Raw genomic sequence first — 23,123 nt, forward strand, 5'->3', positions numbered from 1 at the left:
CACCTGACCGCCTCCCCCACCCCAGGACGTCAGGTGTCTTCCCACCCTCGGCAGTCGCCCAGGGCCCCCAGCTGCTCATCCACTCAGTGGACAGACTGCTCAACACCACGTTCATCTGCGCAGTCACCAACGCCGTGGGCACGGGCCGCGCCGAGCAGGTCATCCTCGTCCGAGGTAAGCGGGTCTGGGGGCAGCATGGGAAGACCCCAGTCTGCTCCCTAATCGTCCCACCCTCTGGGTGGGGGGGGGGCTGTGCCGCCGACCTGCCTTGCTGAAGGGGACGAGGGCAGTTGGCTTTTCCTTCTGGCCCTGAGGCTGGAATCTGGATTTGGGGTGACAGGGATGGCATGAGGAGAGGAGTTAGGGGGTGAGGACTGTGCTGGGACCTTCTAGTAAGGAGACGCCAGAGAAGCTCCAGGGGCTCCAGCTTGGGAAAGACACACCCCCATAGCACCATACACGCGGACAGTCGGACAGACAAGAGTCGGGCCTCTAGACAGAAGCACAGTCGGCACCGGGACACGTAGCTGGGAGGAAAGCAGTGAAGCCAAACTAGGCCCAGGGAATGGGCTACTGAAAACGGATTGTGGAGACCCCACACCTGGAGGGTCAGGGGCTGCTACACGCTGTACGCCCCAAGACACAGACACACAAGAGCAGACTGGGAACAGAGCCTCCCCACGTCAGCACAGCCGGCAGGACCTGCACCTGCAGAGACCCACCCCATGCCCCTCAGAGACGCAGTGACATCCACTCACCTGAAACATCAACCTACACACTCAGCCATTGTCACCAAGACACGTCCCTGAGAGAGCAGTGGCTCCAGCCAAGATACGCTGAACAGAGAGCCAGGTGATACCCAGCCAGAGCCCACGAGATGCCACACAGACCTGGAAAGGGCCAGGCTTAGGAACACCTTCCCAGCGCGGCCTGCCCCGCAGCACACCTGTGCACACACCACACCAGGAGGCTGGAGGGGCGGCCGCTGCGGGCGAGAGCGGAGCCCCTCAGAAAGCAGGCAGACACAGAGAGGTAGGCCGTCCCTGTCACACACACACACACAGACACACACCGACAGACACCCATGGCCAGAGACAAACAGACCATCTTAGTGAGACATAATATCACACGACATGCCACACACCACATACATATCTACACACACCACACACTGCATACACACCCACGTACACCACACACACTACATACCACACACTACATACGCACCCACGTTCACACACACTATATACACACCACATACACACTCACACACATCCACACACACTACATACACACCACATCCATAGCACACATTATATATACACTCACACACATCCACACACACTACATATGCACCCACACACATACATATACACATCCACACTTACTACACACACCACACACTGCATACACACCCACGACATCCACACCATACACTACATCCACACACACATCCACACACACCACATGTGTACACACACACACACACACACACACACACACACACACGTTTGGAAAGTCACCTGAACATGAGCAGACCCCTCCTCAGGGAGTCAGAGACGCTCACCGGGAAGAACGAGGTACTTAGAAACACTGTCCCGAACAAGAAACTCAGAGAGACGCTGGCTCAGCCTCGGCAAGTCTGATACGCTGACAGCACACAACACACACGTCTGGGGGGGAGGACACTATCACACCCAGAAGCAAAAAGAGCCTCAGTCAGCACCAGTCCCACGTGCAGAAACATCATGGCTCACACACAGAAACTGGGGAAGAAACTCAAAGACGTTCCCAGGGTACACGCCCTCAGAAACTCTCAAGAAACCCCTTTGTGGGGATTCTCATCTAACAAATAGTCATTGGACAAACATTTGTTGAGATTTCCTCTTTGCCAGCCATCCTGTTTGGTGGTGGGAATACAATGGTGAATGAGACACAGTCCCTGCCCTCAAAGGTACGCCCAGGGGAGGGTCAGCTCCACCCACCAGCAAGACACCGAACTGGAAATACACCCTCTGAGCCTCTCCACGAGAAGCACACCCGAGAGCTTGCCTCCCGCTCCCACTCAGTCAGTAGGCACCTCAGAGGCAGGGAGCCCACAAGACCCAGACACAGTCACACTGAAGGACTATTGGAAGAAGATACAACCCCACTAAAACATGGACACCCCCAGCACACAGCACCACTCTCAAGAGAAAACCCCAAGGCCATCCACTACCGGAAACACACCTCCAGCCTCAAAGAAAACACAGGCTTCAAAATCCAGCCCTTCAACAATATATTGTTGTTGTTAGCTGCTGTCAAGTCGGCTCCACGCACAAATGAACACAACGCTGGCTGGTTCTGCGCCATCCCCGTGACTGATTGTGGATCAGACCATGGTGATCCATAGGATTTTCACTGGCTCATTTTCAGAAGTAGATCTCCAGGTCTTTCTTCCTAGTCCATCTTAGTCAGGAAGTGCTGTTGAAATGTGTTCAGCATCTAGCAACGCACAAGCAAGCCTCCGCTGACAGATGGGTGGTGACTGCGCCTGAGGTGTGTTGGCTGGGAATGGAAGCCGGGTCTCCCACATGGAAGGCAAGAATTCTCCTACTGAACCACCACTGCCCCTTGAGCAATATATACCCACTGCAGCATACACACGGAGCCCTGGTGGCCTCGTGGTTAAGAGCTCGGCTGCTAACCACAAGATTGGCAGTTCGAATCCACCAGCCACTCCTTGGAAACCCTGTGGGGCAGTTCCACCCTACCCTGTCCTATAGGGTTGCTGTGAGTCGGAATTGACTCGATAGCAGCCGGTTTGCCTTGCAGCATACACATACTCAGAAGCCCCGGCAGAGGCCTAGACAATCACGCTCCCAAGAAGAACACTCAGCACTGTAAAAGGATCCTCCCTTCTCCCCCGTTCCCGCCAAAGATAGCCACAGACCCTAGTCAGAAACAGCATCGTACACACACCCCCAAAGATGGAGGCCGACACACACTCAGAACACTAGAAATCCAGTCCCGAGGTAGCAAGTGCGCCCACACAGGTACCCACGCCCGGAGAGGAAGCACGCTCAAGTCTCTTGTAGATTCACGCGCAGAGACCTGGTCCCTAGTCCCACACACACGCATACTCAGGCACGTTGTCGCAAAACCACATTCAGGCTTACCTGAGTACAAATGGAGATTCCCCTGCCACAGGCCAGAAGCTGCACCTGCCACAGGCCGGAAGCTGCACCAGGGCAGCCCCGTGAGCTTTAGATCTGCAGACACGCAAACACATCCAGCTGCCATCTCCAAAGCACCGTTTACAGAAACTCAGATAGCGTTCCAACACTGGCTCAAACAGGCTGGAGACCCTGGGTGGTGCAAAGAGTTAACGCACTCAGCCACCAACCAAAAGGCCGGAGGTTCAAGTCCACTCAGAGGTGCCTCGGAAGAAAGGAAGGCCTGGCAATCTACTTCTGTAAAATCAGCCACTGAAAACCCTCTGGAACACAGGCCTACTCTGACACATGGGGTCACCACGAGTTAGAATCAACTTGACGGCCACTGGTTTGGCATTGTAAGATAACTTTCACAGCTTGACCCAGGGTACCATTATAGACATATATATTCCACCTCCCCCCCCAAAAAAAATATATATATATATACACATACATAATGGTTAAATGCCTGGCTGATAACTGAAAGGCTGGCAGTTCAGACCTACCCAGCTGCTCCTCAAGGGAAAGACCTGGTGATCTGCTCCCATAAAGATTACAGCCTAGAAAACCCTATGGGGCAGTTCTCTGTCACATGAGGTCACTATGAGTCGAAATCGACTCAACGGTACCTAACAACAACAATCCCCACAACCACCACCACCCCCAAAAGATGTGTATGTGTTTATATACTTGCATACATAGGGTGGCTGACTTGGAATTGACTTGACAGCAATGGGTTATATACGTATAATCGTATAATAATTTACCTTTCATACTTGAGACAAATTTTTTCTATTCTATTTTTTTTTAAATGCTGTTTGTAAGTCACTAACTTGATTTGATAGCTCACTGGGTAGGGACCCCCATATTTGAAAACATCATTCTACAAGAAACACCCAGAAGCATACCCCCCAGGAGCAGATCCGCTTGGGCCTTGGTCCCACTGCCTCAGCCCCTCCTGTGGCAGTGGGGTGGGGATCAGTGAACCCCCACAGATCCCGCCCATCAGGCCCTGCCTGTAGTGGTGTGCAAAGGAGTATGTGTGAGAAGGTTCCAGTTGCTTGATGTCTGTGCCTGGTTTGGGCCCCAGAATGTCTCCTCACTCCCTGTGTTGCCCTCCCCAGCTTCCTGTCTCCACCCCCCTCCTGCCCCCTATAGAACCCTCCAAGCTTAGCCACCGCAGGGCGCACTGTGGGAGGCCAGACACAGGGACACGTGGCCCAGACAGGAGGCAGCCGGCTGGAGTGAGCAATTAGAGGAAGCCCGTGCCCTTCTCAGGAGTTCCTGGGTGGCTCAAACAGTTAAGCACTCGACTACTAGCTGAAAGTCAGAAAGTTAGTGGTTCAAACCCACCCAGAGGCGCCTCAGACGACAGGTCTGGCCATCTGCTTCCAAAAGGTCGCAGCCTTGAAAACTCTGTGGAGCAGTTCTACTCTGCACACGTGGGGTGTCCATGAGTCAGAATCGAGTCCACGGCAGCTAACAATAGCTACCCTTCTCAGCCCCAAAGAGCTTTGGAATCTGACAGCCTCAGGGTCAGATGCTGGCTGGGTCCGCCCAGAAATGCCCTGACCCTGGCCTCAAAAGATTTTGCGAGTTTCCCAGCCCCCAGTGGGTCCAGGCGGGTACCAGAAATGAGTAACCACCTAACCAGCCTTCACCCGCACAGTGATGACCAGATGGAAATGGGAGTTTGGTGTGGCCAGGTCACCTGATTTTTTTTTTTTCCCCTAATTGAGGTCTGGACTTTTAGGCAAAATCAATGAATTATGAAATGTCAGCTAATTGTTTTAGTTTTTGAACAACACCGCGCAGATAAAAGGAAGCACAATCTAGCAGCCACCAGTTTGCCACCCTACCCACATACAGAGTGCCCAGCCTATGTCAGAGAGGAAACGGGGTCTCCCGCCCCCACCCCCTCCACCTCTTCCTCCATTCTTCTGCCCAGTCAGGGTGCCCCCCTAATTCCAGTCACTGCCCCTCTTGCCCCAAATTATCCTCTTGATCTCGTGTCTCCCTTTCTCTCTCTCACCCTGTCTTCTCTCCTCAGACACCCCCCGGGCCTTGCCCCGAGACGTGGGTCCTGTGGTGTGGGGGGCCGTGGGGGGGACACTGCTGGTGCTGCTGCTTCTGGCTGGGGGGTCCTTGGCCTTCATCCTGCTGAGGAAGAGGAGGAGGAGGAAAAGCCCAGGAGGAGGAGGAGGAGGTGACGACGGTGGAGGGTCATACGATCCGAAAACACAGGCATTTGGGAACGGGGGCCCCGTTTTCTGGACCCCAACAGCCCCTGGCCCCATGATGTCAGAGGGCAAGGACGAGGGCCAGGAGGAGGAGGAGGAGAAGGCAGAGGAAGACCTGATGTTGCCTCCACCCAAGGCACTCTTGGAGGACGACATGGAGTCCCAGCTGGACGGCTCCCTTATCTCACGGCGGGCAGTCTACGTGTGACCCGGATACAGACAGACAGAGAGACAGAGCTGGGAGGGGGCCCCCCACTGCCCACCAGCCATGCCAGCAGAAGGTTGTGGACTGGTTGGACTTGTTTATCTGGACCACACTGGAGTTGGAACGCTCCTTCCCGACTGTGCTGGAATTTGGAGGGGAGGGGGACTCGCACACTGGACTTCTGTCCCCAGGGCTGCATGGGAGCAGGGAGGCCCCTGGGAGCTGAGTATCGGGGACCCAGGAGGGAGCCCCAGAGACTGGTTTTGGCTCTGGCCTGCCCCCTGCCCTGGACACTCAGGAGTTAATAAACACCTTGGAGGAAACTGGCAGGGGTGTCTTGTAATACATCAGACCCCTCTTGGGTCTTGGGGGGAAAGTGGGAGGGACAGGGACGACCGGGTCCCAAAGGTTGGTGAGGCCGAAGCACTGAACTCTCCTAGGTCCCCAGGAATTTTGAGGTGGGGGGGTGTGGGGGCTGGTGGGGGTCAGACCAGGGAAGGCTGGGTGGATCTGACCGCTTGGGTCCTTGAAAAGCACATTGGATGCCTGAGACCCCAGGCGAGGGGACTAGGAACCAGATCAGTGAGGTCTGGGCTTCAAGGCCGGGACACGTGGACTCCTGGGTCCCAGGACAGGGGCTGCATTCCCAGGTAGAACTGGCCGGATGGGTGGGAGCCTAAGTTCCTGGGAGATTTGGGTCCTTGTGTAGGGGCAGCAGACAATCCGTGTCCAGGGTCCTGAGGGCAGGGGAAGGTGGAGGGGCATGGTCTGATGGAGAGGAGGGCTGCTTCACTTCCTGGGGCTCCAAAGGTATGGGGGGGCAGCACTGGGGACAGTGGGCCCCTGAGCAACCAGGGGAAGACCCACCTCCAACGCCCACATGTGGCCTGTCCCAACCTCCTTCCTCTTCCCTGGCCCCAGGGCCCAGCTGGGAGGGGTTTTCAGTGATTCAGAGGAAGGGGCTGGGGCTGTCCCAGAATGCCACACCCTATTCTCTCCAATCCCTGACAGAGGAGATGCTGGAGCTCCCAGGCCAGGTGTGAGGGCTGGAAGGGGCAAGGTTCAAGTCCTAGCTCTGCCTTTCACTGGACCTTATACTGGGCAGGTTACCTCTGCTCTTGGAGTCTCAGTCGCTGCCTCTGTGAAATGGGCGTGTTGTTAGTCTCTCCCTCATCAGACTATTGTGGGATTCAATGAGGGCGTTGCGGAAATGACCTTGGTACAGGGCTGAGCAACCAAGTTCATTTATTCAACCAGTGTTTACTTCCACTTACTCTGCGGGTCCTGTGCTGGCTGGTGCTGGGGACACGGGGACCGAGACACACTTAGCGCTGCCCTCCCGGGACGCACCGTCGATAACAGCGACAGGAATAACCGTAATTTTAGAATGATGGATTGGGCTTGAGCGGCAATTACTGTTATTCTCCCCACCCTCTAAGTCCATTCAGAGGGTGCCAGGCTGTGGAACAGGAAGTAGGAAATGAGATGGCCCTGGGATCCAGACATGGAGCCCCTGGGTGTGACAGAAGTTAAGCGCTAGGCTACTAACTTAAAGTTGAAGGTTCAAATCTATCCAGCGCCACTTTGGAAGAAAGGCCTAGTGATCTGCCTCCCAAATGTCACAGCTTTGAAAACCCTATGGGGTGCAGTTCTACTCTGACACACGTGGGGCTGCCATGAGTCCAACTTGATGGCACCTAGTTTGGGATCCAGACATCATTCCTCTGGGAAGCTTTATCTCCTCATCGGTAGAATGGGGCTGACGTAAAGCGTGAAACCTGTGGGGCTTTTGCACGTGTCTTACTCTCCCCTGCCAGCGCCAGGGCAGGGATGGAGAATTGTTTCCCTCTGCATCCCAGTACCAGTGGGACCTGGTATACAGTAGGTCCTTGAGCAGCCACGTGGGGCGCCTCTTTATGCCTAGCAAGCACCTACTGTGTGCCAGACCCTCCTGGGCTGGGGATGCTGTAGGTGGGGCAGCTCCAGGCCTGCCCTGTGGAGCTCACGGTCTAGTGTGGAAATTGACAAGTAAACAGGAAATTGCTCCATAATCACTTCCTTAGGAGAGGCAGAACTGCTAGGAAGGAAGGGTCCGGGGGGCCCTGAGTCCCTCTCAACCCCTTTTCCCATTAGGCTGGGGGCGCGATGAACCTCCACTCAGGATGACTCCATTTCTATAATGAAGGAGGTTCTGCTCCCAATCCCAGAACCCACCCCCGTTCTCAGCCTTTTATCTCCCCCACCCCGCCCCGTCTCCTGGCCCCATCTCGCTCTCCTGCCAGGTGGACTCCTTGCTGTTTCTGAGAAACACCACTCCGCTCCCACCTCAGGGCCTTTGCGGCGGCTGTTCCTCCTTCCCAGAATGCTCTTCCCTCATCCCCTGGTGGCTTGCCCCCACCTCCCCTTCACGTCTTGGCTCAGATGTCACCCTGTTAGTGATGCCTTCCCTGGCCACCCTGTTTAAAATTGCTTTGAGCCTCTACTCCATCACTTCCTATCCCCATCCCCACGGTGTGTCATCATCCTGTGTCACTTGTCCCTACCTGGCATCTTAGATATTGTATTTGTGTTTACCGTTGGTCACCCTTGCCAATGAGGACGTAAGTTCCCTGAGAGCAGGGGCTTTTGTATGTCTTGTCCTCCCCTCTGTCTCCCATGCCTGACACACAGCAAATGCTCAGTAAGGGTCCCCTGCCCTTGAGACGAGGGAGGCAGGTGAGGGTGACTGGGGGCGGCACTGGCAATCAGGGGCTGCAGCTTCCTTCTGGAGACGCCCCTCATGCAATCCCTCTTCTTGCAGAGACCCCCAACACAGCAGGCGCGGGGGCCACAGGCGGCATCATTGGGGGCATCATCGCTGCCATCATCGCGACCGCTGTGGCCGCCACGGGCATCCTCATCTGCCGGCAGCAGCGGAAGGAGCAGAGGCTGCAGGGGGCAGAGGAGGACTATGAGTGAGTGATGGACCCTGAGAAATAGGCGGAGGTTGGGGGTGCAGGGAAGCCAGAACTAGGGTGCTCGGGGTGGGGGTGAGTGGGAGAGAACCATCCTAGGTGGCTGTGTGGAACTATGAGACCTGAAGTAACTGTGACTGATGTGAGGGAAACGTTTACTTCTCTCTCCTGTAAAGGCCTGAACTGGTACACTAGCTCTGCTCTGTGAAGTTATCGGAGCCCAGGTTCCCGCTATCTTGTTGCTTCACCTTCCCTACAGTTGGCCCTTGTCCACATTCCAAGATGGCTCCCCACTCTAGGTGGAGCCATTCATCAAGGTCTATGTACATGACAACCAGATGTGGCCATCCTGCCCTGAAGGCCCCTGTTGCTCTAACCAGTGGGAAGGGGAAAGGGAAATAGAGGGCAGGTTGCTGCTGAGTAAGGGAACAGCTGAGAAGTTACACTTGCCACTTTTTCTTGCTTCTCATTGGCCGGAATTTAGTCACATGGCTGCCCCTAGCTGCAAGGGAGGCTGGGAAATGTAGTCTTTATGCTGGGTGGCCACGGCCCTGATTAAAATCTCTTACTACAAGAAAGAAGGAGACCGGATATTGGGGAAAACGAGCCACATTTGTCTGAATAGAGCACTTATTATGTGCCAGGGTCGGTGAGATGCATTTTACATGAAGTTTCATTCAATAATTCAACAAGTATTCAGAAAGTACCCACTCTAGGCCAGGCCCTTGGGGCTTAGGGACTCAACAGTGACACAAACATTTAAAAAGTGTCCCCACCAGTAAATGTATCACAGAAACATAAATTCTCAGAGAGAGCTAATGATACCCGTTTTGTCTAGGAGGAAGCAGGTTCAGGGACCTGAAATCACTTGGTGAAATTCACCCAGCGAGCAAGTCTTTTTGTGGCCAAATGTTTCTCAAATAACACCACCCAGTGTGTGTGATGGAGTTGGGAGAAGAAACTCATCAAAAATGCACATTCCTGGGCCTCACCCTAGACCTACTGAATCAGAATATTTACATGAAAGGCTCGGAATCTGTATTTAAACAAGCTCCCTAAATAATCCTGATGCACAGGGAAATGTGTGAACCCCTGTCTTAACTGCCTAGTCAATTCAAACCAACAACTTGCTAATGATCTCTCTCCCGTGCCCAGCTCGATGCAGGGACCCAGTGGTGCCTGAGACAGCCCTGGTGCTGCCCACCGGGGCTCACGGTCCATAGGAGGAGATAGACCCGTCCCCAGATAGTGACAGCCCAGCACGGCCGGGGATGGGATAGGACAGCTGAGGGGGCTGTGAGAGCCCAGGGCAGTCAGGGCGGGCTTCCTGGAGGACAGGACATCCGAGCTGGGGATGAAAGGCATAGTAAGCACCCTTTAGGGGGCAGTGGTGGCTCAGTGGTAGAAGTCTTACCTTCCATGTGGGAGATCTGAGTTTGATTTCCAACCAATGCACTTCATGTGCAGCCACCCCCATCTGTCAGTGGAGAGTTGCATGTTGCGATGATGCTGAACAGGTTTCAGTGGAGCTTCCAGACTAAGATGGACTAGGAAGAAAGGCCTGGAAATCTACTTCCAAAAATCAGCCAACGAAAACCCTTTGCATCACCATGGTCTGATCCGCAACCAATCATGCGGATGATGTAGGCCTGGGCAGTGTTTCATGCCACTATACATGGGGTCAACTCCACAGCAGCTAACAAAAACAAGTACCCTTCACTATTATATACACAGGATGCCATACAGTCGCTGTGAGTCGGAATCGACTCGACAGCAATGGGTTTGGTTTGGTTTGGTTGTTTTGGTCTGTGGTGTGTAGAATGAGGGAATTTAACCCAAGTTTGGGGGACAGGAAAGCACTTCTCATTCGTTGTTTTTACAAGTACTTACCGAATTCCTCGTAGTGGGTTCTGGGGACACAGTATTGACGACCCAGACATCATTCCTTCATAGAGCTGACAGTGGGGAACAACAGCTGACCCATATTATAAATAATATTTCCAATACGTACTCAGTAAGTGTCCCCAGGGGGCTATACAGAGTAGATAGGACCATTCTCGGTCAGGAGAATCAGAGTGGCTTCCTGGAAGAAGAGGGATTTGTAGGATGAGTAAGAGTTCACCGGCGGGGGGGAAGGGGTGAGGATGGAAAGGAAGTTCCGGGCAGAGGGAACAGCATGTGCACTGACCCAGAGATAGGGGTCCTTCTTGAGTCTTAGCCTCCACTTGACCCACCTCCTACCCCACAGCCTGGAGGGCCCTCCCTCATACAAGCCCCCGACCCCAAAGGCGAAACTGGAAGAGCCGGAGATGGTGAGCACTTCCCCTGGAGCCCAGGCTACCCCACCTCCATACCCCGGTCTCCCTACCAAGGCCAGGGCTGGGAGGGGGTCTGGTGGGGAGAGGCCGGCTGTGGGGTGGTGCTGATCTGCCCCTCTCACTCCACTACAGCCCTCCCAGCTCTTCACCCTGGGGGCCTCAGAGCACAGTCCACTCAAGACCCCCTACTTTGATGCTGGCGTCTCACGCACTGAACAGGTAGGACCTTGGGGGCAGGACAAGGGTGGGTTCGGGGTCTGGGTTTCAAGGGCCAGGGGTCCAGCCCTGACATAAGAGATCAAGGACTAAAAGTCACAGCTGAAGGTCAGGGCTATGTCTCTGGTCAGAGCTTGGTGCACAGAGATGTGTTCAGGGTCAGGCCTGAAAAAGTCCTAGGGCATGAGGTTAGAGTGTAAAGGTCACATGGTCCATGAGGCTTGGTTGAGCATCTGTATTTGCCAGATACTGTGCTAGGCGCTGGGACAAGACAGTTACAGGCACTACCCTCAGAAGTCAGGGTCAAAAACAGAGGCTGAGACAAGCCCAGGTTCCAGGGGGTATTGAGGGCTCAAGATTAAGTAGTTGGAAGTCAAGATTGAGGTTGAAGATCTTGGGGGAAAGACTTGGGTTCAGGGACCAAGGGAGAAAGGAGCGGCCTAGGGACAGGGTGAGGTCCATGCTTGGGTTTTGGGTTAGGGATGAGCTGTGTGACTGTCCCAGTGCAGTACTGACCCTGGGGACAAGGGGGACAAGGGGTGAGGTCACTTCTGGTTGCCATGGGAAGAGGTGGTCAGGATTTGGAGGTCAAAGGGTAGATTGGGATTCTGTGTCATGCCCAGGAGGTGACCTTAGGCTCCCACTCTCTCCCCGCCCCCAGGAAATGCCTCGATACCATGAGCTTCCCACCCTGGAAGAGCGTTCTGGGCCTCTGCACATGGGGGCCACGAGCCTGGGGCCCCCCATCCTCATGCCCACGGGGTCACCTGCTGTGGAAGGGGTTTCCCTGGACCTAGAAGATGAAGAGGAGGAGGAGGAGGAGGAAGACTATCTGGACAAGATCAACCCCATTTACGACGCCCTGTCCTACTCAAGCCCCTCTGAGTCCTACCAGGGCAAAGGCTTCGTCATGTCCCGCGCCATGTATGTCTGATCCCTCAGCTTCCTGCTAGGGATCTAGTGCCCCTTGACCTCTGGCCAGGCCACTGCCAGTTAACACACATGCATCTCATACGTGACTTCTACCTTGATGGCTCCACTATGGCCTTTAACTCCTGACCTCTGACCCAGGGAAACCCGCCGAGACAAGGGAAACCTGGTAACCTTTTCTCTTGAGGTCATGGGAGTATGTTTCTGTACAACCTTTAACCCAAGGATTCCTCTCAAGATTGTGACCTTAGAACATACCTCTCATCTCCCCACTGACATCTCCAAATTCCCCCACTATCCCAAAGAAGACCCCAGACCTCCGATTTGTCCTTAGACAGTAAATTCCCAATTGCTCTGCTGGGATGGGTGGTGGGGGCTCCTTGCTGCTCAGACCTGAGCCCTCCAGGCAGCAGAGCCCCACTCACCTTCTGCTACCTCTGTCTAATCCCCGAAGGAGGCAGGGATGGAGGGATCCCCCAGCCCAAAGCAGAGCTTCCCATCTCTTCCCTCCTGCAGGCAGGAGTCTCAGGACCCAGACCCTTCCCTGAGCCCCCACCACCCCAATTCCTGTGTACGAGACATGGAGCCCCAGCCCAGGGCTAGATGTGGTGACCCTGGCAGAGTGTGCCTTGATGTCCCCAGCCTTGGGAAAAGAATTTGCTGTTACCTTGGAGACTACTGAATCCTTTTACCCCTACCCAGTGGAATGGGCACCCAAACATCCCCCTCAGGGCAAAGTGGGCCACCTGGGTTGGAGGTAGGGGACCTGATACTGTTTTGTACACTAACATTTCCTACACAATATGAGTTTATACTTTGACCAGGTCTTGCGTTTTCTGTGGGATGTAAGGGGATGAGGGTGGGGCATGATGGGTAATGCATAGGAGGCCCAGGGCTTGAGGGTAAAGGAGAGGAATGGTGGACTAGAGGTCAAGATGAGTTACAGAAAGAAACAGAAGGGCCAAAGATATGAAAGGGGGGAAAAAATGAAGTGAGAGAGCAATGAGCAAAAATGCATAAATCTGAGGCAGAATGATGGTCATGGAGAGAGAGGGGAAGGAAGGAGTCCAGGGCATGGTTGGTAATGAAAACTAATCAGTGCACTAGCGGTCTACTGGGTAATGGACAGAAATAAACGGAACACAGATAGAAACAGCAGTAACTAAGGGAGATGGGCTTACGGTTGGTGGATAAATGACAAGACTAGGCCAAAGGCAAAATGATCAATAATGTTGCAATAGGAGCCCAGGGCATGATGGGTAATGGATCTGAATGAATGAGCCAAAGGCAGAGTGATAAATAATGTAGAAATAGGGGTTGCGGACATGATGGGTAATGGACAGGAATTAATGGGCCTAAAACATGATGGGTAATTAAAGGAGAAGGGCTAGAAAATTGATGGAAGTGAACAGGCAGGAATGGGCCAAAGGCACTACGGGAAATCAAGCTGAAACTAATGGGCGGAGGCATGACGGGTAATGGGACAGGAATGAATGGGCCAAAAATAGAAATTGCAGTGACAGGATGACACAAGGCATGATGGGTAGCGAAAGGGGTCGGCCAAAGGCAGCTTTTGCGTTAATAGGTGACGGAGCATTGTGGGTAACGAGGAGCTGGGAAGGGTTCACAAAACCGGGTAGAAGTCTCCCAAGGTACTGTGGGAAGGACTGGCATTTCCGGTTTTCGGTCGGCGGCTTCGGATCAGAGGGCTGCCCCTATGCCGCGGTGCCTAGTGGGACGCGAGGCCTGACCTTGCTGCCTAGCAGGTCTGCCGCGCAACCCACCTTTGTCCCTGTCCTTCGACCCTGGCACGTTAGCCAGTGAGTGCGCCAGACTGATTACGTCATCGGGATCGGCCCGCTGGGCAGCTGGAGCCAATCAGTACGCTGCAGGAGACAAAACCGACCAATTATCATGGTAACACTGCCGCGGGCGGAGTCGAAAGAAGAGACCCTTCAGGAGAAGGGCGCAGCCGGCGCTTCAGTGGGCGTTGCAAAGTGTGCAGCACAGGCCAATGGCGGGAGAGCACCGGAACCCGCGGCTTCGCGGGCCAATAGGCGCGGGCACCCCAAGCCAATAGGAAGAGAAGGGAGGTGCGCTGTGACCTGCCTGCGAGCACAGACCAGTAGAAAATGACGTTCGGAAGAGGTGGGTGGGACTCCCTTCCATGGCTCCAATAGCAAGGCTAGACCTTGGACCTGGTAGGCGGGCTCCAGGGCGCGCTTTACCAATGGGCTGGGTGGGGCGGGGCGACGGTGGTGGCGGCGGCGGCGGCGGTGGCATAGGGTTTGGTTGCGCGTGGCGCACGGGGTGGGAGCGGAGCCCAGGCCGGGAGCAGGCGCCGCCGGTGCCAGTGAGAACCGGGGCCCGCGGCAGGGTGGGAATTAATTGGGGACTGGACCTGGGGCGCGCCGGGCCCTGACCTCCGGCCTCTGACCTCTCCCCCGGAGGCGACCATGGGGAACGTGTTGGCCGCCAGTTCGCCGCCCGCTGGGCCGCCGCCGCCGCCTGCGCCCGGTCTCGTGGGACTACCGCCACCTCCGCCCGCGCCGCCGGGCTTCACACTGCCGCCGCTCGGGGGAGGCCTGGGAGCCGGGGCCGGTGCAGGCCGAGGTTCGGAACGGAACCCCGGGGCCGCCGCTGCCGCAGGCGCCGCAGGGGCCGCAGACGATGGGGCCTGCGGTTGCCTGCCAAACCCGGGCACGTTCGAGGAGTGCCACCGGAAGTGCAAGGGTGAGGGGAGAGGGGCTCCGGCGGGCCGTGATGGCCCGGATCTCGAGGGAAAGGGGAGATAATTGGGGACCTTGGAAATTGGCGTGAAGAATTGAAATCCTTTAACCGAGTGTTAGAGGTTGACGTTGAGATCGAATGGTGGAACGTTGGGTTTAGGGTTTAGAACGCTGGGATCAAATGGTGGGACTCAATGTGGAATGCTAAGGCAATGGAAAAATGCCTTAGGTGCCCCGGGGATCAGCCGAGCCAGTCTCCTCGTGTGACCGGGGAGGGAACTGAGGCCCAAGGTCACAATGTCAGCAAGGTGTCATGGTGGGAGTGGAACCCAAGGCTTCCGGATCCTGACTTGGAAGAATTAGTATAGTATTAGTGGTGGAGACTGATTGAACCCCAGTGTTAGCATTCATTATAGGTTAGCTCCTTAAATCCTTGCAACAACTCTATCTGGGGATTATCTCCATCTTACAGATGAGTTTAATGTACAGAGAGAAAATGGCTTGGCTAAAGTCACACGCGTAGTAGATGGTAGCACTGGGATTTGGTCGCAGGCAGAGACCCTGGCCCTGTCCGTGAGCCTGTACTGCCTATTTACTGGTTGTGGTTGGGCTGCTTTGTCAGATATTCTGCTTGTGGGTTCCTGGAGAAGGGAGAGCTGGGGAGGTAGGGATGAGAGTTGGTGTGTGGGGTGGAGTGTGACAGCATTTCTCTTTTCCAGAACTGTTTCCCATTCAGATGGAGGGTGTTAAACTCACAGTCAACAAAGGGTTGAGTAACCACTTCCAGGTGAGCCCGCCTGTTGCCCTTATCCTCCAAAGGTCATCCCAGTCATCCCCCTGCATCTGCACAGACAGGCCCCTTATGCTTCCCTAAAGAGCTGGGCCTCCCTGGTGCTTGAAAAGACTCAGAGACACAGTGCCAGACCGACTGCTTAGTGGGGGCTGATGGTAGGGTTTGGGGACCTAGAACCCAGAAAAAACCTTCCCTCCAAATAGCATCCAGGCAGGACTGAAGTGCCAGGTATGTAGCCCCCCCACCCCCAACCAGTGCATCCTTTCTCTTGTGTTTCTAGTCCAGCCAGGCCACACCTCCTAGTCTTCATCTCCTGCCCAGCCCAGGGACCCCCTGCTGCCTTTGCCCTCCCCCGGGGGGAGGCAGACTGGCATGTATGCCCCATCCCAGGCTGGAGGGGAGCTCTGGTGAGGGTGGCCCCCAGTCTCATGCCCACAGCCCTCCCTCTTCTCACAGGTGAACCACACAGTAGCCCTCAGCACAGTCGGGGAATCTAACTACCACTTCGGGGTTACGTACGTGGGAACAAAGCAGCTGAGTCCCACAGAGGTGAGATTCCTTTCGTGATTCTTTCATTGTATCTTTCTTTGAACAAACATGTAGCCAAACGCCAAGGCTTCATCAGGAGAAGGTCAGAGGTGCTGGGGTGTGGAGAGGTTGAGACAGTGTCTCCAAAGTGCATTGGAACACAGGGAATGCCTTCATTCCGCAAACATCCCCTGAATCCCTGCTCTGCGCCAGGCCCTTTGCTGGGTGATGCCAGGGGCACTGGGGTGACCATGACAACTTCTGTCACCAGACAGTGATGACCCAGGTGGACAGGGCTGAATGTAAATTGTGCGGGGCTTTGAATGCCAAACTAGGCATTTGGATTTTGTCTAGAGATCATCGGAAAGCCATGGGAAGATTTGAAAGAATAAGACGTCAGATTTTCTGCTTTAGAAGTGTTCTTCGGGCTGTCTCATGGAGGCTAGATTAGAGGAGGGGGAGAGGCAAAACGGGGGGCCTGGAAAGAGGTTGGGGCAGGACCCAGGCAAAAGAGGAATGAGGACTGAACTAGGTCCCTGCCTAAGTGCTTGGCTGCTAACTGAGAGTTTGGTGGTTAAGTTAACAGAGGATCCTTGAAAGAAAGGCTTGGCAATCTACTTCTGAAAAATCAGCAAAATTCTGTAGAGCATAGTTCTACTATGACAGACATGGAGTCGCCATGAGTTGGGGTTGACTCAGTAGCAACTGGTTTTGTTTTTTTGGGGTTTTTTTCTATTATTTCCCTTCACATTCATCTATTCAACAAACCTTCATCATACCCCTATTCTATGCCCAGCCCTGTGTTGGACAGTGGTGACCAAAACAGCCCCAGCCCTCATGGGGCTCCCAGTCCAGTGTGGGGGGCAGAGGGGAGACAGACCTATCCCCAGAGAAGAAGAATCCTGAGTGGCCAGGGCTGAAAAGAGGGAACCCAAAGGCTATGGAGCCCTGGTGGCACGGTGGTTAAGTGCTCAGCTGCTAACTGAAAGGTCAGCAATTTGAAGTCATCAGCCACTCCACAGGAGAAAGATGTGACAGTCTGTTCCCGTAAAGATTACAGCCTTGGAAACGCTATGGGGCAGTTCTACTGTGCACTGCAGGGTCGCTATGAGTCAGAATCGACTCAACAACAGTGGGTATGAAAGATGTGGGAGCCTAGAGGGATAGTGCAGCCTAGGTGGTCAGGTAGGGCTTCCTGGAGGAGGGGGCCCCAGTCTGAGGCTTTCTGATCCTAGGCTTCTCAACTAGGCCCATCACTCGTGTACTTCCATGGTGCTGGCCCTCTGACCTCTAACCTTGCCCTCTGCCCTCCAGGCGTTCCCGGTGCTGGTGGGCGACATGGACAACAGCGGCAGCCTCAATGCTCAGGTCATTCACCAGCTGGGCCCCGGCCTCAGGTCCAAGATGGCCATCCAGGTGAGTAGCGGCCTCGAGCCAGCTGCCGTCCCAGCCACGCTGTGCACCGGCTGCCCTCACACTTGCCCTGTCTCCCGCAGACCCAGCAGTCGAAGTTCGTGAACTGGCAGGTGGACGGGGAGTACCGGGGTTCTGACTTTACTGCGGCCGTCACGCTGGGGAACCCAGACGTCCTGGTAGGCTCAGGTAAGAGGGTGTTCCAAACCAGTTCCCTTCTCCGGTCTGTCTGAGAAATGGCCGGCGCAGGAGTGGTTTCCAAACCTCAGTGGGTGAGAGTGCACGTTCCAGCCCAGCTCCGCCGCTGTCTTAAATGTGCGTTAGGCAGGTTCCACCACCTCCCCGGCCCCCGGCCCTCCATCTGTAAAACAGCTGCCTCCCTGGGCGGCTGAGTAGGTTCTCTCAGTTAGCACACGGCGTGTGGCGGGAACCAGGTCCATGTGGGCTGCTCTGGTCCTTGTTCCTCGTGGGGTTCTCGGCTTGCTTGGAAGCACGGAGCAGCCCACAGGTGGGCCGGGGCTGCATGCTGCATCGGGGGTGGGGGAGTGTGAGATGGGGGCTGGCGTGGAACGTTCCTGTTGGGGTCGGGTGGGAGTGGGGACTGTCTGCTTTCTGCCTGTAGTTCTGTCTGTTCTAGTGTCTCCCCTTCCCTGTTTTGTCCGTGGGTGGCCTTGCTGTTTCTGCGTTCATCTAATGAGTATTTAGTGAGCGTGTATGCTGTGTCTCTGTGTGTATGTACACACGCTGTTCAACGCCGTACCCTCAAAAAAACCAAACCTGTTGTCGTCGAGTTGATTCTGACTCATAGCGACCCTATAGGACAGAGCAGAACTGCCCTGTAAGGTTTCTAAGGAGCGCCTGGTGGATTCAAACAGCTGACCTTTTGGTTAGCAGCTGTAGCTCTTAACCACTACACCACCGTGCCTGTAAAAACAAAAAGAGAAACAAACCCATTGCTGTCAAGTGAATTCTGACTCCCAGCGACCCTGTAAGACAGAGTAGAACTGCCCCCGGGGGCTTCCAAGCCTGTAATCTTACGGATGCCGACTGCCACATTTTTCTCTTGTGGAACAGCTAGTGGGTTCGAACCACCAACCTTTCATTTAGCAGCTGAGCGCTTTTACCACTGTGTCACCAGGGCTGTTTCAGTTCCTATATAGACACAGTTGAACACAGTGTAAGTACATATATATATATATGCATATACGTGTATATATATATACACACATATGTGTACATGTATAAGCATTGAGGGTACAGTTTTGAACAAAGGAGACTTGAATCTGTGCTCTCTGGGAGCTTCCATTCCAGAAGGGCAGACAGCGAGTAAACCAACACATAAATAAAAGATGTCAGATGGTAGGGACTGCTGAGAAGAATTAGGGACTGGGGCGGGGTGGGTGGAGTTCTTAGAGAAGGCCTCATTACCTGGGCCACATAAGAACAGAGACTGGAGTTGGCGAGGGAGGGAGCCAGGCAGTTATGTGGGGAAAGAGCTTTGCAGCCAGAGGAACAGCAGGTGTAAAGGTCCTGAGGCAGGATCACGCCAGCTGTGTTCAAGGAACATGAAGGAAGACTGTAACTGCAAGTGAATAAAGGCAGTCAGAGAGGGGACAGGGCCACATTGCAGAGGGCTTTATAGAGCCCTTACAGGAGCATTTTGAGCAGGAGAGGGACTCAGGAAGCTAACTAACAGGATCCCTTATGCTGGCTTCTGGAGAACAGACTACAGGGATTCCATTGCAGTGGAGGGTAAGAAGTGCTTGGATTCGGGATGTAGTTTGAAGGTGGAGCCAGTTCCCATTTGCTGATGGAAGATAAGAGAGAGAGGAGTCGGGGATGACTCCAGAGTGTTTGGTGTGAGTACTGGAAGGGTGGCGCTGCCAGTTGTCAGGCTTGTGTGTGTCGGCTGCCACTGGCTCGGTCAGAGAGAGCACCGGGCTCTTGGACAGTGAGTACTGAGTGAGTCGTGAAGGTTGGAAGCCGGGGCTGGCTCAGGAGGCCCAGGAGAGGGATTGCTTCTGCCTGGAGGAGTCCAGGGAGACTTCCCAGAGGAGGTGTCAACTTGGAGCTGCAGAAGACAGAGAAAGGACGCCCCTGGCCGAGGGAAGAGGACTGTGTTCATTCCCTAGTGGTGTTGTAGCAGAAACACTGCGAGTGGCGGCTGTAACAGACAGATTTCTTTTCTCACAGTTTAGGAAGCTAGAGGTCACATGCAGGGGACCAGCTGTAGGGGAAGGCTGTCTCTGTCTTCTCTACAATAAAATCTTCATTTCAGTTTCTCTGTCTTCTCCCATTCTGGCTTCTGTCTGTGCTTAATCTGCTCATTTCTCAGAGATGGTGGGTTTAAGACACACCATACTCTGATATGGCCGCGTTTACGTAACAGTTTCCAAATGGAATCCCATCCACAAGTATCCTGTTAGTTGCCTTCCGGTTTATTCCAACTCAAGTGACCCCATGTGTGCAGAGTATAACTGCTCCATAGGGTTTTCGAGGCCGTGACCTTTGAGAAGCAGATGACCAGGCTTTTCTTCTGAGGCGGCTCTTGGTGGGTTCAAACCACCAGCTTTTGGCTAGTAGTTGAACGTTTAACCATTTCTGCCACCTAGGGGCTCCTATCTACAGGTGCAGGGGTTAGGGTTCCAGCACATACCGTTGTTGTTAGGTGCCGTCCAGTTGGTTCCAACTCATAGTGACCTTATGTACAGCAAAACGAAACGCTGCCTGGTCCTGTGCCGTCCTCACAATTGTTGCTGTGTTTGAGCCCATTGTTGCAGCCAATGTGTCCATCTGTCCCATTGAGGGTTTTCCTCTTTTTCACTGACCCTGTGCTTTGCCAAGTATGTCATTTTCCAGGGACTAGTCCTTCCTGATAACGTGTCCAAAGTATGTCTCGCCACCATCCCTTCTAAGCAGCATTCTGGCTGTACTTTTTCCGAAACGGACTTGTTCATTCTTGTGGCAGTCCGTGGTATATTCAATATGCTTTGCCAACACCATCATTCAAAGGCATCAATTCTCCGGTCTTCATTATTCATTGTGCAGCTTTCGCAGGCATGTGAGGACGTATTTTAGGGGGACACAGTTCAATCCATAACAAGGAGCAACAGCCTTCCTGGCAGAGCAGCTGGAGCAGGGGCGAGGAGAGAAGAGCTGGGCCAAAAACCTGAGAGAAGAGGGGAGCTGGGAAGAGCAGCCAGGGAGGAGGGGAGAAGGCCTGTGGGAGGGAGCATCCCTGGGAGCCCGTCAGAAACATTTCTGTCCCCTGCTGAGTGCTGATGGCATCACCCACTCTTCTCCCGTACAACAGATGAGGAAGGAGGAAGTTGGGGGACAGGGCCACCTCAGAGAGCTTCACTCAAGTGAGTGGGGCCACGGGAGCATTCTGAGCAGGGAGGGGTGGGATCTGCCTTAGCTTCTAACGGGATCCCTCATGCTGACTCTGGAGCTCAGAGCTGGTCACAGGGAGCCAGGTCACTTGGGCCACAGGAGCTTTTCCTATACTTCCTGGGACTGCCGAGTTCTCGCTACCCCAGAACCTTTTCACGCGCTGTCTGTGCTTTGGGACTCTTCCCATCTGCTCTTGAGGTGGCCGAGTCTTCACCTTGTGCTTTCAGTTCACATGTCACCCTCACAGAGACCTTCCTTGACAAAAGTGACCCACACCTTCGGGTTATTCCACGCTGCCCCCTCCCCTGGTCCTCGTAGCACTTGCCTGGGGGATTGTCTTGTTCTCTATCACCCATCTCTCTACTAGGACACCAGCTCTTTGAGGGCATCCTGTTTTATTCACCGCTGTATGCCTCATGCCTGGAACTGTGCCAGGAACAGAGTAGGTGCTCAGGAAAGGCTCAGTGAGCGAAGGAGTGAGTGACAGCGAGGGCAGGCCCCTTTGCTCTTTGGCAGGCCCAAAGCACATCATACATGTGATCTCCTTCATTCCATCGTTCCAGGTGCTGGGGATGGAGCAGTGAGGAAAACGGCTTGTTGAATCTTCTCAACAGCCCTGTGAAGCAGGTGCTGCCATTATCCCTGTCTTGCAGAGGAGGAAATAGGCCCAGAGAGAGAAAGCAACTTCCCCAAGGGCACACAGCGAGTCAGACATGAGCATCCATGCCCTTCTCTCTGGCATTAGGCACCTCACTCCAAACACCTCGCTGGCGTCTCATCCTTTTGTGCTCCCTCTTTCTTGCCCGGAGCCCAAGGTCACTGATGACACTTTATCTCTTAATTCTGACAGGTGTCTCTTCCTTCCCGCAGACACTCATAGGAACAGGGCCTCAGTCTGGGCTAAGCTAACTTACCACCAACAGCTCAGACCGGAGCAAGGCAGCTCCACCCCTCGCCAGCCCCGTGACCCCAGGTAGTGGCTCCACCCCCTCTGGGCCTCAGTTGCCTCTTCTGTCACTTGAGGGCACAACCGTAGCAACCACCTTGTAGGTGGAGGAGTCAGCGTCTGGTGCAGGGTCCCACGCGTGGTTAGCGCTCGTTCTCTGCCTGGAGCTCTGTGACGCCCCACAGTGGGCAGGGGTCGTCAGTGTTTTTATCGCCCCCATTTTACAGGTGAGGAGAGCGAGGCCCAGGTGTGAAGTCTGGCGCCCAGGATCACATAGTCTTCTTTCTGAGCACCTAGTGTACGCCTGGCCCTGGGCAGGACAGTGCTGGGCCACAAAGCAGGGACTGAGACGGCCCATTCCTGCCCTCACGTGGCTCCCAGACCAGTGGGGGAGACGTTGGCCTTTAAGCAAATAATCACACAGTTAACTCATTGCTGTTGTGAGGAACCCTACACAGGAGACAGTGAGGTTGCTGTGAGGGCTAGTAACGGAGGACCCTGTCTGACGTGGAGGGACAGCGACACTGTCTCTACAGGGTGTCTAGACCCTGGAGTGGGATTTGTCAGAAGGCAGGGCAAGAGAGAGAATAGTGCTCTAGGACGAGGGCACTGCATGGATGAAGGCGGGAGCCCAAGGGCCTGGGCTGGTCGAGGACAGAAGGAAAGCTCTCTCCTGTGGGAGCAACCGTTTCTCAGGTGCTTCCCCTGGTGCGTCAGCCCCGAGTGTCCCCGTTCCTTTCCCATGCTGCTTCCCCAAGCAGGCCTGATTTGTGCCCAGGCCAAGCAGGGGAGAGGCCAGGGGTGTGGCTGCCCTGCTGCCCAGCTGGCTGTGTCTCTGCTTCCTGGCCCAGCAGGTTTGGGAGGCCGCCTCTTCCCAGCCACCATCGCTGCCTCATGCCAGAGGCCTTTTCTTCGCCTCTCGCAGACCTCTGACTTACTTTTTTCCTTTCAAAAGGTTTTGAGCTCATCCTCAGTGGGTTCTTCCTGGCCCCTTGTGACATGGGTTGGGGGGCAGGGGATGTCTGCATTCATTCCCTTGTTCACAGGACACATTTTTTTTTTTTATTCTACTTCAGGTGAAGGCTTACAGAACAAATAGTTTCTCATGAAACAGAAGTATACATGTTGTTTTATGACATTGGTTAACAACCCCACAGTATAACCCTCTGGTTTCTCAACCTTTTTTTTTTTTTTTTTGGTGAAAATACACATAGCCAAAGATACACCATTTCAAAAATTTCTACATGCACAGTTCAGTGACATT

General features: G+C 54.4%; 2 protein-coding genes across 2 annotated transcripts in view; both read left to right on the forward strand.

Annotated features, from left to right (window-relative positions):
• NECTIN2 (nectin cell adhesion molecule 2) overlaps positions 1-12,061 on the forward strand; it is a 40,233-nt gene extending 28,172 nt beyond the window's left edge. Inside the window, exons 6-10 of the mRNA XM_023742767.1 lie at positions 26-174; positions 8,440-8,593; positions 10,842-10,905; positions 11,044-11,130; positions 11,789-12,061. Coding sequence (XP_023598535.1) covers positions 26-174; positions 8,440-8,593; positions 10,842-10,905; positions 11,044-11,130; positions 11,789-12,061 — 727 coding nt within the window. The remainder of the gene's footprint in view (positions 1-25; positions 175-8,439; positions 8,594-10,841; positions 10,906-11,043; positions 11,131-11,788) is intronic.
• Positions 12,062-14,309: 2,248 nt separating this feature from the next.
• The window catches only part of TOMM40 (translocase of outer mitochondrial membrane 40), a 15,191-nt gene continuing 6,377 nt past the window's right edge, over positions 14,310-23,123 (forward strand). The window contains exons 1-6 of the mRNA XM_004388787.1: positions 14,310-14,410; positions 14,508-14,790; positions 15,506-15,573; positions 16,036-16,128; positions 17,422-17,523; positions 17,604-17,709. Of these exons, the coding sequence (XP_004388844.1) occupies positions 14,514-14,790; positions 15,506-15,573; positions 16,036-16,128; positions 17,422-17,523; positions 17,604-17,709 (646 nt within the window). The 5' untranslated portion in view covers positions 14,310-14,410; positions 14,508-14,513. The remainder of the gene's footprint in view (positions 14,411-14,507; positions 14,791-15,505; positions 15,574-16,035; positions 16,129-17,421; positions 17,524-17,603; positions 17,710-23,123) is intronic.

Source organism: Trichechus manatus, unplaced genomic scaffold (assembly GCF_000243295.1).
Source record: "Trichechus manatus latirostris isolate Lorelei unplaced genomic scaffold, TriManLat1.0 scaffold00216, whole genome shotgun sequence".
NCBI lineage: Eukaryota > Metazoa > Chordata > Mammalia > Sirenia > Trichechidae > Trichechus > Trichechus manatus.